The sequence below is a fragment of the Syzygium oleosum genome, unplaced genomic scaffold, assembly GCF_021117445.2.
Source record: "Syzygium oleosum isolate NSW1041296 unplaced genomic scaffold, Sole_v2.1 Sole_v2.64, whole genome shotgun sequence".
NCBI classification, from domain to species: Eukaryota; Viridiplantae; Streptophyta; class Magnoliopsida; order Myrtales; family Myrtaceae; genus Syzygium; species Syzygium oleosum.
In genome coordinates this window covers 658,867-672,484 of record NW_026607548.1, presented here as the reverse complement: position 1 = coordinate 672,484, position 13,618 = coordinate 658,867, and the positions used below count along the sequence as shown (strand labels likewise).

Genomic DNA, 13,618 nt, shown 5'->3' with positions numbered 1-13,618 from the left:
ACCATTTTTAACCTGTTTCAAACCCAATCCGACCCGCCCGTTTGACGAGTCTACTCATGGCAAACAATCGCAAAATGAGCCTATAGTTGTCCATTTGTCAAAGTAGGAATGCAATGAAAGCTTAACATTGAACGGACTTCATAGAGGCATTGTCGCGACGTCCCCACGGCTTGGCCCTCAGGGGCCGAAGATTTTAGATGTCAACAGCTACCATTGACGATCGAGATATGATGTGTTTGCATTTCAATCCAACGATAAGAGATTATAAGGGCACCCGCCGCCCCCCGAGGCGATAAATCTATGGCCACAAAAGAAGTTGGAACAGTTTTTACCCTTGGTTCTTGTGTTTTTTTGGTCCGTTGGTACTTCCTTTGAAGGCTTACATGAGAATGAGAATGAGAATGATAATAGTTTTTACTCTTTAAAAGTGTGCTGGCATTGGGACTTCTTACCAGACAAAAAGAAACTGTATTATTGGCGAGAGGGTTAACGGGACTCGCTGATAAAACTGTCTAAAACCCTGCAACGCCTCTCTCGCTTTCGAAAAGCGGCGTCATTCTCGTCAGGTTTCGTTCGGTTTTTCACTCTCGGCAGAACAAGCTCGTCTTCTTCAGGTGATCTCTCCTCCTCTCTGATCTTCTCGCTGATCTCTCGTTCTCCATTGCCGGACTAAAAATCCGAACTTTGATTTCGCTGGGCGAGAGCACTCGTTCGTTGTTTGATTGCGCGGAAGAATTCGAGAGAGTAAAAAGCATTGATGAAAAAGGCGAGGCGGAGTGCACTTGTTAGGCACGCTTTAGGAGCTGGAAAGCTTGAATCGAGGCCCTTTCAATGGAGTTTTGATGCAAATGCGCTTGCGCTTTCTGCTGAACAAAGTTTCTCTCTAACCCGCGGGGTGAATGGCTCGTGTCTATGTTCGCAGGCGTGCAAATCCGGGGGCGTGTGCGCATGCTCCTGCGTTTTTCTGTGGCCAGCTGTTCACACTTGACAGCAAACACTCAAGTTCAGGTTTTTTTTTTTTTTTTTTTTTTTAGTGCCAAATGGAAGAAATGGGGTTGGATGGTTTGATTCCATATGTCGAGACGGGGAATTCCGGTTCCGAGATCGAATCATGTGAGCACCATGTGGATCAAATTCTGATCAAGGTTAATGAGGTAAGGTTGTGTTGTTTGTTATCAATCGTACCGCAGTTTCGCTTCTCGCGATTTTTGCATCATATCTATTTATGTATGCTCAGTTTCGTTGTATCTGGAAAACTTGGATTTCGTTGTGCTAATTTGATTTTTTTAATCCCTTACAGCTGGAGAAAGGGGTTAACGAGGTCGAGCAATTCTATCACGATCAAAGTAAGAAGCAACCGAGCGTCTCCAAAGGAAGCGCACTCGGCCAGGACGAAAGGCAGGTTAACGGTCTCAAGAAGCTGCAACAGGATGGTTGTAGTAGCAGGGAAGCCGCTGCAGCGAAGAGAATGCAACAGCTTATCAGTCAGTTTGGTATAATACTCCGCCAGGCAGGTTGTTTCTTACTTGCGTGACCAGACACCGAGTGTACTAGAATCACGCACCCAACCTATCATTGCTCTAGTAATCTTGAACATGTTTGGTTCTGGTCAATATCAGAACATTCTTTTGAATGTTACTTTACCCCCAGGAACAGGAAAAACAAATTCTAAGGAACCTAACTTGTCTTAATTTATGTCCGATGCTGGCAATTAATACTCCTCTTTTTCATTCCAAATTCACGAACACAGATCATATGCTCGTTTCTCTGTGCTTCTCTTATTACCTTTTTGCACTCCCGTGTTCTCAAATTTAAGAAGGGATCCTTCTGCTTCAAAATCTCAATTCTACCGAACTCAATCTCACCCCTTCAGAGTCATGTGCTGCTCACTGAGAACCAGTCGAGGATGCTTCCATACAAATATTTGGTTTGCTGAGATATATTTCATCATGCTATGCACTTTATCCGTGGCAGAATTAGATCTTATAGTTGTCCATCATTTTTGGTCACAGTATTCAAAAAATGCAATACCAGAGGGAGTATTATGTTTCTTGAATATGTCTCTGCCCTTTTTTTGGTCAATTACTATGAGCATTGTCTTGCTCCAGAAGAGGCATAGTCATTCTCCCAATTGGGCGACAAGTATCAAGTTCAGTGGTTTTGCTCTATACTCCCAATCAGTATTTTGCAGTATTATTTTGCCTCTTATTTATGTTGAAAAAGGTTTTCGCTTGGAGCACCGAGGAATTTTGGCTTTTAAGGAAGAGAAAGTTGGTGGCATCCTTCAATGATATTGATAGGAGATATATGTTTTACATTTTGCTCTCAGATTACCCAGCACAAATGGGCGTGGCCCTTCTTGCAACCTGTAGATGTCAAAGCTCTTGGTTTACGTGACTATCACAAGGTATGGCTTTTGTACTTTTCATCTCTTCATCTATATGATTAGGATGCTAAAATATTATTTTGATCGGTGTTCAGAGTGTTTAATGTTGTTTGTCAATGTTTGTTGAGCCTTGCTAAATGTTCTCTACACCTATAGTTTTTTACATCTAAGAATGATGCAACTTTCGTGAAGGTCAAACTTTTGTTGTCAATGTCAACTGCTCCTATATTTGAGCAAGTGGATTTCCAAACTAGCTAAAAGTGATGTATTGAGATGTAATCACATTTTTGTCAAGCGTGTTTTTCCATACATAAAAAATTTGATGTACTCACAATGTTTACCTCAGAAGAATGTGTGCAATTGTGAAGTAAGTTCTATTTCAAGTACCGGTAACATTTGCCTCACAATGTTATTGGAATCTGAGAGATGATCTAGCTGGCCATCCTCATATGTAGGTCAACAATTGTAGGATCAGTGTTCCTTCATATATGTCGTTGGTTGGTTGGAGATTGAATCCCTGGCCCAAAATGCACGAAGCTGCTGTAGATTGTTTAGCGGAGATTTTTTGGCAACTCTATGTATAGGACACTTGGCTATCAGAGACGGTGTTTTTTGAAAATTGCCTCTACGTGGATGTAAATTCTGTAATCTGTTTTTGGTTAGATGTAAATCATGTTGATCTAGAGGAACCTGTAGGCATTTTTTGCTAATACTCATCATATGCATATACTTGCATTTGAGAAAGAAAAACACACTTTCTCTCCTGTTGAAAGAATAGCTTTTATGTTGAACCATCTTCAGTAACATCTACTTCATCTATTTTATTAACGTGATGATGGTCATCCTCTTTGATATATGGCGTGTTTTTGTGTGCCTTTTCCCTGGCATAGTGTTTGTCCTTTAGTGGAAAGTTTTTCTCATACTGTCCTTAAGTTAGATTACAAGCATATTTTTGGTCCAACTATAGAGTAATAGTCTTGTGGGGGCATTGGAAATGTGGCATATCTTTTTTCATTTTCAATTTTCTCTTTGGGGTGGTTGTTTTTTTTTTTTTTTTGTTGGGCGGGGGGGGGGGGGGGGGGGTGTTGGGTGGTTGGGGAGCAGAATGTGGAGCAAAAGAATGGGAAGTGATTGGCCAATAACATTGTTTGGAGGGGAAAACATGAAGAGTGAAAAGTGAGCAACTTTGCCTCTTGGGCCACAAAAATCATTTCGTTCAATGTGGCAGAGATGAGAGTAATATTTCCAAAAAAACATAGAAGTGTTGACGATTTTGTCACTAGAATCTATTTATGACAGTGCACAGACTGGTTTAAATATCGCTACATCTTGTGTTAATGTCTTCTACTGCTTTTTTAATTTATTGGGTTGGTGATTTATTTTAGGTAATTGAGAAGCCAATGGACTTCGGTACTATTAAAAAGCAAATGGAAGCCACTGATGGTACTGCTTATAAGAATGTCCGAGAGATATGTGCTGACGTGAGGCTGGTTTTCAAAAATGCAATGAAGTACAATGATGAAAAGAATCAAATTCATGTCATGGCCAAGACATTGCTTGGAAAATTTGAGGATAAGTGGCTCCCACTACTTCCTAAAGTTACGGAGGAGGTTAGTTGGTCTCTAAGGATCCAATCGTGATTGGCTGTTCGGGGTTTCATTACTAGTTCGGCAGTCTGTTAAATGTGGTCAAGTGTTAATATGGTTTCTTCTACTATGAGGTGCTAATCTGTTGACAATTAATTTCGCTTTCCATTTCATAACCATGTGTGTGTAGGAAAAAAGACTAGAACAGGAAGAGGCAGAGGCACAGTTAGCTATGCAACTTGCTATGGAAGCTGCTAATGCTAGAATGGCCAGACAAATAAGTAATGAGGTACTTTCCAATAAACATAAAAATTACATATTTTTTTCTTGTGATGCGGAAATACTACGTTATGGACAGGCAAGCCTATTCATCAAGAGTGTAGTCAGCTGATAAATGGGAAAGACATCATCTTCTGTAGCAGATCCATCTTCTAATTGCTGACTATAGATGATTATTTCTCAACTATAATTTGTGGAACTCTTTCAGCTTTACGAGGCTGATATGCATCTGGAAGAACTCAGGGAAATTGTTATTTCAAGGTGCAGGTCAGTAGTGTGTTGTTTTCAAGTGAAGTCATGGTAGGAATTGAGGATATGAAATTGTCTGTGATGGCTCTCTTCTCTTTCCTGGCTCTGGAAATGCAAAATTCCCACTTTCATGTAATCAATAATTAAGCCGGGTTTGTTATTTTATTTTTGGTCGCGATCTGTGTTTCTATTATGTACCGGTGCATTTTGTATTATATCTCTGTGGATAGTGCACATGCGATGTAGGTAATGCATGTAAACTTGTTAGGGTCTTAAGTTTGTGCTTTTTAAGTTTTAAGCTTGTCCTTGTATAAGGACAACGTCTCTTCAACTCATGGTCTGGTCAGATTCATGCCGGTCACGCTGTTTAGGCCTTAAGATTGTCCTGGCTGCTTGCTGCAAGGCAGTTACCATAAAATGAAATAAAATAGAGTATTCCCTTAGAAGTGTCTGAGTTTTTTAACTGAATTTGATTTGCTATTATGCGTGAATTTACTTGATAACTTGAAGCAGAAACGTCTAACAAGAGATTCGCTTGACAATTCTATCGCAGGAAAATCTCAACAGATGAAAAAAGAAAGATAGCGGCAGCCCTTGATGAATTGCCAGTGGAGGATGTTGACAAGGCTTTGGAGATTGTTGCCCAGTATGATCCAAGCTTCCAATCAAAGAGTGATCTAGTGGACCTAGATTTAGATGCTCAGGTTAGAATCTCTCTCTCTCTCTCTCTCTCTCTCTCACGCGTGCGCGCATGTGGGCGCACTCTTGAAGTTTTGTTTTGTTGGAGTGGAGAGCAATATATATTGATTGTGCTTGTTGATCTGATGCAGAGCGAATGCACTTTATGGAGGTTGAAATTTTTCGTTAAGGGTGCCCTGGAAGTTCAAGAAAAGAGTGCAACTGTTGTTGATGCCAACAACAACCACGATCGCAGTAATGACAATAACGCCTACAACAATAACAACAAGAAGAGGAAGAAGGCGATACGTAATGCCATTGCTAAAACTGCCAAGAAAAGGAGTTTGAAGCCCTCGTCCTAAACATGTCGAACCATAAAAAGATTTGATCATTGGGGATTTGTCCTAAACTCACTCGGTATCTGGAACCAGATTTTTTCCTTTTTCCCTTTTTGGAGCTTGGAGGCGTCATCCAATCCAATTCTTTTGAACAATAGTGCTCTGTAAATTTTGTCACATTGATAAGCACTCTTGCTTTTGATCTGAGTGAGTGTAATAGCCTTGAACGGCTGAGCCTGTGAGTACCAAATATAGCATCTGAATTGATACAGATGTACTTTATGTACTGCCAGTCTATAGTGTCCACAACAGAAACGTCATCACGCTTAGCATCTGCGATCAGGCTGTAATGCGAGAAGGAATGAGAATCATGCAGTGCCTAAGCTCAACAAAAGAGATTTGTTCGACCTAACTATTTTGTCTATATTAGTTATGTGGATAAAAATGTACCTATTTCGGCCAAATTTCTTGAATGCTCACTGCTTATGGTGTGGCTTTTAGTTCTCTTTCTTCAATTGGAGGTTGACTTATTTAATACTGAACTCATAAGTTTTTCCAAAATATTCCTGTATTGACTTAAAACAATTCTCTTTGTTTCTAAAATTTTGGAATGAAAATAGATGAGTATTGTATTTAAGCTAACCAAACAAGAGATGAGTCTACAAAAGCAATCAATTTATGTGGAGACCAGAGAATTCTTCATCACGAATTATTGATTTAAATCAAAGAAGCGATCTCACGCTTTTTGAGCCGTGACAGTACTTTTAACACAGGCAAAGAGAATGGCCTAGAGACAGTTGATGAATTAATGGATTATGGCATTGGATGCACAGGAGTCAGCACCATCAGAGTTCTGATTTCTCTAAATTATTGCTAGAGAAGGTAGTTATTTCTCAGCTTTGTATGTTTTTATTTTCTGGGAAAGGCTTGGTGGTGGTCATTTTTGCTGCTGCTATGCTCATTTTTGTGAAGCAAAATTCTCAAATGCTTGATTCTTGGAAATACAGCAATGGATATAGTTGGTTATTTAACTTCTGAAGTTCCTGAGCTGTTGGAAATGACTGCTGCTGTAAACTTGACAGGAATTGAAACAGCTTGTTGCATAGTAAAGGAGATGACAACATTTCTTTGTGAAGGGAAAATTTTCTAAGTTGAACAGGAATTCATTTGCATGCATTAAACATGATACTTTTTTCCAGCAATTTGTTTTACTCTTCAAATTAAGTAGGGGCTGCATTTTACAGGTTGTATCTTACCAGGTTGTTATTCAAATTTTAGGTAAGGAGACCCTGCAGCCTCTCATTTCATTGCAACAGGGACCCTTATCTACTTCGGTGGGAGATACCTAAACACAAACTGTTTAGTAAAGAAAATTTCTAGGAAATGCGGCATTTTATATATTTCCTTAAAATATCCTGTATCATACGTGCCTTGATATAGGAGTAACTTCCATTTTTCACGAAAATCACCTTTTCCCATATTACGTCGAACATCATATTACTAGTTGACTAGGCACATCCCATATTACTAGTCAACTCAATTGTGATGTTATCTTTCCTTGCCAAGGGTTTACCCTGCGCATTTGAGAGACTATGAACCTTCAAACGTGAGAGAATTGGGACGCAGTTGCTTGTTTCTTTTTACTTTCCTTTTGGGGAGAAAGAGCCCTCAAATGAGGGGGGAAAAAGCGGTCGATTTAAGGGTGTTCGGGGAGAGAGGGAGGAGCCATGTGGTTTAAGGGGATGGTTTGAGGCTTTTAACTTTTCATTCTCGATGTCTTAATGACTAGTGACTACCATGATCACATGATGTGAACGCTTCCATTAGACTATCTGCTTCTCCACTCTGCTTTTCCCGTTCACCAGTTACGTGAGTTAATTCCTTGAGCTACTGATATCGACGTTAAGCTGAGATACTCCAGCTTGATGTTACGGATGTCAAAATGGACGTCTTTTGACTGAAAGCTTTCTTAGAAAAAACGAATGCGTTGGATGGTTTCTTGAGCAATTGAAGAGGAAGGACACGGTTTCATCTTTTTCTTTTTTTTGGCTAGAAAAGTGCATAATCTCCTGGCCTGATGGAATCAATCACAGTGGACCTTTTTCTTTCTTGTGGTTACGGACTTTGATCCATGCTTGATGTCAATTTAGCTTGGGCATGAGTTTACATTGTCGCTCTGCTCATCCCCCAAAGCAATCGAAAGATCGCAGTGAAAGTTCCCCAGACATCGTGAAACTAATGATTAGCAGCATCATTCTGTTGGTCTATCTGTCCTACTATCACAATGTGTTTGGTTTACGATTCGAGAGAAAGTTCCCCAGACATTGTGAAACTAATGCTTAACAATCAATTATCCACAATGTCTACAGGAAAGAGAGAGAATCAACTTAAACTGCAATCCTGAACGTCAAATTTTACAAGAAACACGTCATTTTATGATCGATTGATCGACTTCATCTACTCGATCCAGGAAGCATCCAGCATTTTTGCCATGAAACCATAGCGATCGGCAGCTTCATCGATCTGCACCAAAAGAGAAGCCACGAAAAATCAACGACTGGGAAGGCACGGAATTTTCATTAACGTACTATGGTGTTAAATGAAAAGAGAGATTTTTACCTTCTTCTTTGTAGGACGCCCTGCTCCATGTCCAGCTTTGCACTCGATTCGACCTATTATGGGGTTTGTCTGGAGGCTTTCTTCCAAGCTTGTGCATAGGACGTATTGCATCGTCTGAAAGGAGAGAGTAGAGCCGATCATCAAATTACCGAAATAAACAAATTAACCACTTTTATCCTACACTTCTGTTATAGTAGTCACCCATCTGCACGGCGATGTAGTTCATCAAAACCGTTGGTTCACAAAATAATTTCATTCCTTGTTTTGCTTCCAGTATTGTCATATCAGGTTGTTAGGTAAGGTTCTCAGCATTTGCAGTACGACTAAGACACCTCGAGAGTGACCAATTATAGACCACATAAGTTCATTAGAAGCATTCTTTGGAGCGGAAAGCCGAAAACTTCGTCCTAAAATGTACTTACAGCCAATAACTTCAATGAGTGCAGTGGCACAACCCGATCGTCATGATCAGCAGTCAATAGCATGGTAGGTGGGTACTGGACCGATTGATCCGGACATCGGTCCCATGGCCGCCTCACATTATGCAACGGCGAGTACCTAACAAGGCATAAATCAGCAATTCCTGTCAATCATGGTAAATAAACAGAAAAAACTTCTGGGAGTAAAAGGTGCAATGTGAGGCCAAACAACATATGAGGGCCGCAAAAATCCCAGCGCCATGCAGATGTGAAGAGGTAAAAGTTTCCCAGAAGCAGGGCGGATAAAAGATTCTGTGTGTATCCAACGAGTTTATTCAGTCGCCAAAGAAACCAACGGCGTTCAAGTTCTTCCTACACAAGCATTGAACAGAGCTAAAACCTTAGGTAAAGGTGAAGGACAAACTTACTTAATCAACCAATGGAATTCTTCCTCTTTGTCCGCGCAACCAAAATCAGAAGTCCATGCATACCCTGTGGTTGTACGAGACAATAAATAAAGTCACTGACAAATCACGAATGCACATGACAAGCAAGCAGTGCGCGAATATGTTCACGCACACAGGGAGAGGGAGACTGACCAATAGTAAATTTGTGAAATCGCAGCATGTCCATAACACCAACATGAGCCAAAGCACAGCCGAAAAGATCAGGTCTCTGACAACAATCAAGCTTTAGATAAATATGGAGCTACCTAATCAATCAAGCCAACAGAATGAACTGGTAGTTACAAAACCTGATTTATACAAGCCCCAATAAGAAGTCCACCATTGCTTCCCCCTTCAATGCACAGCCTTTTGGGTTGGGTATAACCTGCAGAAATGAGGTACTGAGCAGCAGAGATGAAATCATCAAAGCAGTTCTGCTTTTTTGCCAAGGACCCTGCTTTGTGCCATTCCTCTCCATACTCGCCGCCACCACGAATGTTTGCTATGCAGAAAACAGCTCCCAAGTGTCTTGTGAGTACAGTATGGCTGACGCTAAAGGATGGCGTGAGGCTAATGTTGAATCCGCCATAACCATATAACAAACATGGGTGTGATCCATCCAAAGAAATATTCTTTCTGGATACTATGAACATTGGTATCTTGGTGCCATCCTTACTAGACACAAAAACCTGAAAGTTGAATATATTAAAACTAGTAAACATGACCATGTACCATTAGATGTGACTGTGGCAGAAGTTGTCGACATTCAACATAGCAATTTAACGGGAAACCCAATACAACAGAAGTTGAAAAGTACAGTTATCATTGTGGCCTCTATACCAAAGAAAAGGCAAGCACCAGGCAACAAAAACAGATTCCAAAGTCAAGAAAAGAATGTGGAGCGGATAGTGTTGACAAAATATCCAGGTGAACATTCTTATTTACCTGATTGACATGGAACTCTGAACGATCAAGTCCAGAAACTACAATTTCACGGAAGATTTTCATATCTGGAACCTCATTCTGTAAATCACACTGATATATGATACCGGGAGAAAGAAAACTAGTAAAGTTAATAAAAATGGTACTATCTTCACGCCGGCCAGATGTACCATAAACTGTCCCAATGTCAATGGGCAATTGATGCAGCAAAGAACCTGTTTTTAAATCCCTTATCTGCACCACGTATTTCACATCACTCAAATAACTCACTATCAGTTGGTTATGATTGACTGCGGAAGCCGATTCCAGCACATCCTTCTCAGCTTCTTGTATGACATCAGTCCAAATATTGGGTTCCCTCAGATCCACCCTGATTAATTTATACCTGGGGGCATCTTTGTTCGTCAGGAATGTAAATACAGTTTCATCATTTGCAACAGCTTCATACTTTGCATCAAAGTTATCCACAAGTTTAACAAAAGGGAGTAGTTCATTGCTCTTCTTCAGACCTTCAAGCCCATCCAGCAGGCTGGACATGTCGCAGTAGTAAATTTTGTTGACTGGATCACAACCTTCAGCTATATACAAGAGGACATACTGAAAGGGAAACAAAAAAATCAGTAACACAAGCCTTTTCAGAAAAATACTACCAGAAAAATATCAAGACAGGCACTTCTCCAAGCAAGCTTATATACATTGAATAAAGCTAACCCAATCAAATCTATCCCCACTTGAACATGCATATATGGTAATAAACAAGGAAACACAATCTTGGATAAGAAAGAATGTGCAAATTCAGTCATATAATCATGCTTGAAGTCCTCTTTGGATACAATCCTTACACTCTGGAACTACATCTGATTTTCCCAGGGACCAGACTGAAACGTCCAAGCTAACCAAAGATGAAAAAATGCAGGAGCACTACCGAAGACATACGAAAATGATAAGAAAGAAAGACTTGGGATATAGGAAGCTTCTTAGTGCCAATAAAATCTTTGAGGAGACAGCATTTGCTCTGCAAGAGCTGCAGAAGAAAATAATTTACCTTCCCATCATCTGTGACGCTGGCTCTAAAAGTGTATTTTGGATTGTCAGGATCCCTCCAGCATAAAACATCGTCAGATTGATCTGTGCCCACAAAATGATAGTATAATTCACGATAAAGGTTCGAGTTGGTCTCAGTCCCAGCATCAATATCTCCCCCTCTACAATATAGCACTGTTGTTAGCTAGTGATTAGCTCTTTCAATCATCTTCTAGACTAATAATCTCCTACTACTGAGCACAACATCATCATCATTTTGCTTTAGCATTTCAATAATCTACATCAATTCATCCCACATGTATGAAAGCTTCATTCTAGGTATTCACTAGCTTATCTTATGAAACAGATTTCTTGCTATCACCAAGGCTTCTCCAAGTCTAGAATTACCAATATCCAGTATGAAGAAATCTAGAAAACACTGCCAGAGAGTGTCGGCTTTCAGAGTTCTCGAAATATACAGTCTCAACATAGAAGTTGAACCAGATGACAATTGTAAAGAAAAGAGTCTATACAAGTGCTCATAAAGATTTTATGCGGCTGATGAAGGTTGGTGATCAACCAATGTCAGTACAAAGTTAGTAGACAATATATGCTTCCAGCAGTACTGGATCTAGATATGCAGGACAGATGAGTGATGTAAAATAATACACGGTGTTACCAATTTTCACATTATCGATTAACATTAAAACACAAGTACTGCTTTAAATCCTAAGACTACCTTCTACATCCCTTCTTCTCTTGTCAAAAATTTCCTCATCCATTTCAATCATCTAGCATTTCGACGAGTGTGTTAAAATTGTCATGGGTACTTACTTAGGAGCTGGGTAGCGGCTGTAGAAAAAACCTTTGCCATCATGGGTCCAATTGATAGATGAAAATTTAATCTGTCACCAGTATGACCACTTGTCTAAGTTTCAATCGAATGTAGCCATACATTGAGGAAGCTAAATTCCAAATCCTCACCCATGATAATTTATCAGGCTCAACTTTCTTATCCTTGACCCGCATAACATTAATCGTCACCCAATCACTTCCACTGGAACTAAGTCCATACGCCAAGTATTTGGCATCCTTGCTGACTGAAAGAGTGTTCAAAGAGACTGTTCCATCTTCACTAAGAGCATTAGGATCGAGCAAAACTTCTGCTTCTGCATCTAAACTATCCTGCACGATGCGAAGCATCCATAATGTGACTCTTCATTCGAGGGCCAAGAAAGAGGCATACATAAAGTTCTCTTCCAACTCAATTTCAGAATTAAAAAGATAAACCTGCATGTAAAGGACGTTTTGCGCTTGGAGCCCTGTATTATGGAAATAAAAATATTTGTTCCCTCGCCTGAAGGGTGCTTCATACCGAGGATGATCAAATAGCTTCGTAATCTTTTCATGGAGCTTATCCCTCACACCACACGCCTTCAAAACTGTCTCCGTAAATTTCACCTGATTTTGCACGAAGTCCTTCGTTTCTTCACTGTCAGGATCTTCAAGCCTAGTGATTTAATTGACAATTCGACTCTTAAGCGAACAATATATCTGAAAATGAACAAGTTTAATCTAGACTCTCCATCAACCATGCCACCAGCAACAACACTGTTCCGTTATATTACATTACAGATTTAGAGACCTTTCCAGAACTAAAATCCATTATGGTCCTCAATTAATAGCCATGAAGATCATACATCTCAAACCTTAACCATTTCTCAACATATGAAATTCCGACATTGCAATTTAACTCAACATATCTCAGACCATTCAACAAGCCTCTGTCTATTTCAAAACTTGAAACCACAAACAAAATTCAATCAGAGAATCCATCAATTGGCAGCAATAAGCAGCCTCGACACCTAATAAAAAAAATATATACCGTAGTCTAACAAACCGATTCTAAAATTCACTAGATGAGGAACAGTCTAACAAACAGATTCTACCATTGGCATACCACACAATCAAAAAGTCAAAACAAAAAAAAAGTTAGACTCCGGGTAACAACACTGCTCATTCGCGTACAAGATCCATCAATCATCAGTGATAGGGATCGGACATCTCGAGCGAACCGTCAAATTACAGCAGTCGCCTCAACACATCTCAGAATCAACTAGTCAAACTCAAAATGCAGTCTGCACATTAAACGTTCGACTCAATTCAAGTTAGCGATTTCATTAAATACCAGCGATAAGGATCGAATATCTTAACACCGAAGTAATCATCAACCACGGACTCATCTCTGCGAGTGAGCGGATACTGCAATGGCTCGTCCGGTGCGGCTAGTGATCCCATCCTACAACGCGTGACGGAAGCTGCTAATGGCCAGAAAAATAAGTAATGAGGTACCTTCCAATGAACGTAGAACTTACAATTCTTTGTTGTAATGGGGAAATTTTACATTAAGAACAGGCCGATTGATGTAGTGTTCTCTTATCGCGTGTAGGAATTTCTTCTCAAGTGAGTCTTTCTCAGCCCACCCTAAAGAGAAGCTCTAGAATTTGTATTAGTTGTGAGATCGTACAAATTGAGGGGAGAAGACCCTATATATATATACAAGTACTCTCTAGATGATTAGGTAGATTTTTTTTAATCTAACGGTGGATATTCTATCTCCTCATCTATCAACTATTTGCATTAATTACAAAGG

At 39.9% G+C, this 13,618-nt stretch overlaps 2 protein-coding genes across 3 annotated transcripts; one reads left to right on the top strand and one right to left on the bottom strand.

Moving 5' to 3' along the window:
- Positions 1–457: 457 nt before the first annotated feature.
- LOC115667492 (transcription factor GTE1-like) lies at positions 458–5,802 on the top strand. Of its 2 annotated transcripts, none has more exons than XM_056308014.1 (9): positions 458–614; positions 923–1,154; positions 1,301–1,510; positions 2,330–2,407; positions 3,772–3,996; positions 4,163–4,261; positions 4,460–4,518; positions 5,054–5,204; positions 5,331–5,802. In XM_056308014.1, exons 2-9 carry the CDS (start codon positions 1,041–1,043, stop codon positions 5,538–5,540), a joined length of 1,146 nt encoding a protein of 381 aa, XP_056163989.1. In that variant the 5' UTR covers positions 458–614; positions 923–1,040; the 3' UTR covers positions 5,541–5,802. The 2 variants fall into 2 exon arrangements, with proteins under 2 accessions (XP_056163989.1, XP_030444931.2); XM_030589071.2 differs by having other exon boundaries at positions 463–614; positions 1,035–1,154.
- Positions 5,803–7,948: 2,146 nt separating this feature from the next.
- On the bottom strand, positions 7,949–13,263 carry LOC115667418 (uncharacterized). Its single transcript, XM_030588998.2, has 12 exons — positions 13,154–13,263; positions 12,256–12,475; positions 11,950–12,150; positions 11,800–11,870; positions 10,988–11,147; positions 9,946–10,539; positions 9,309–9,689; positions 9,154–9,229; positions 8,983–9,046; positions 8,558–8,693; positions 8,136–8,249; positions 7,949–8,039 (listed from the first exon to the last, which is right to left on the bottom strand). The coding sequence occupies exons 1-12, from the start codon at positions 13,261–13,263 to the stop codon at positions 7,974–7,976; spliced, it is 2,193 nt and encodes a 730-aa protein (XP_030444858.2). The 3' UTR covers positions 7,949–7,973.
- Positions 13,264–13,618: the final 355 nt, after the last annotated feature.

Coding starts and splice junctions, on each gene's coding strand:
- LOC115667492 (XM_056308014.1), top strand. CDS start 1,041: ATGGAAGAAATGGGGTTGGATGGTTTGATTCCATATGTCGAGACGGGG. Junction 1,511..2,329: donor TTGGTATAATACTCCGCCAG/GCAGGTTGTTTC, acceptor TTTTGCTCTCAG/ATTACCCAGCACAAATGGGC. Junction 4,262..4,459: donor CCAGACAAATAAGTAATGAG/GTACTTTCCAAT, acceptor GAACTCTTTCAG/CTTTACGAGGCTGATATGCA.
- LOC115667418 (XM_030588998.2), bottom strand. CDS start 13,263: ATGGGATCACTAGCCGCACCGGACGAGCCATTGCAGTATCCGCTCACT. Junction 8,694..8,982: donor GAATTCCATTGGTTGATTAA/GTAAGTTTGTCC, acceptor ATGCCTTGTTAG/GTACTCGCCGTTGCATAATG. Junction 8,040..8,135: donor GGCGTCCTACAAAGAAGAAG/GTAAAAATCTCT, acceptor CTTTTGGTGCAG/ATCGATGAAGCTGCCGATCG.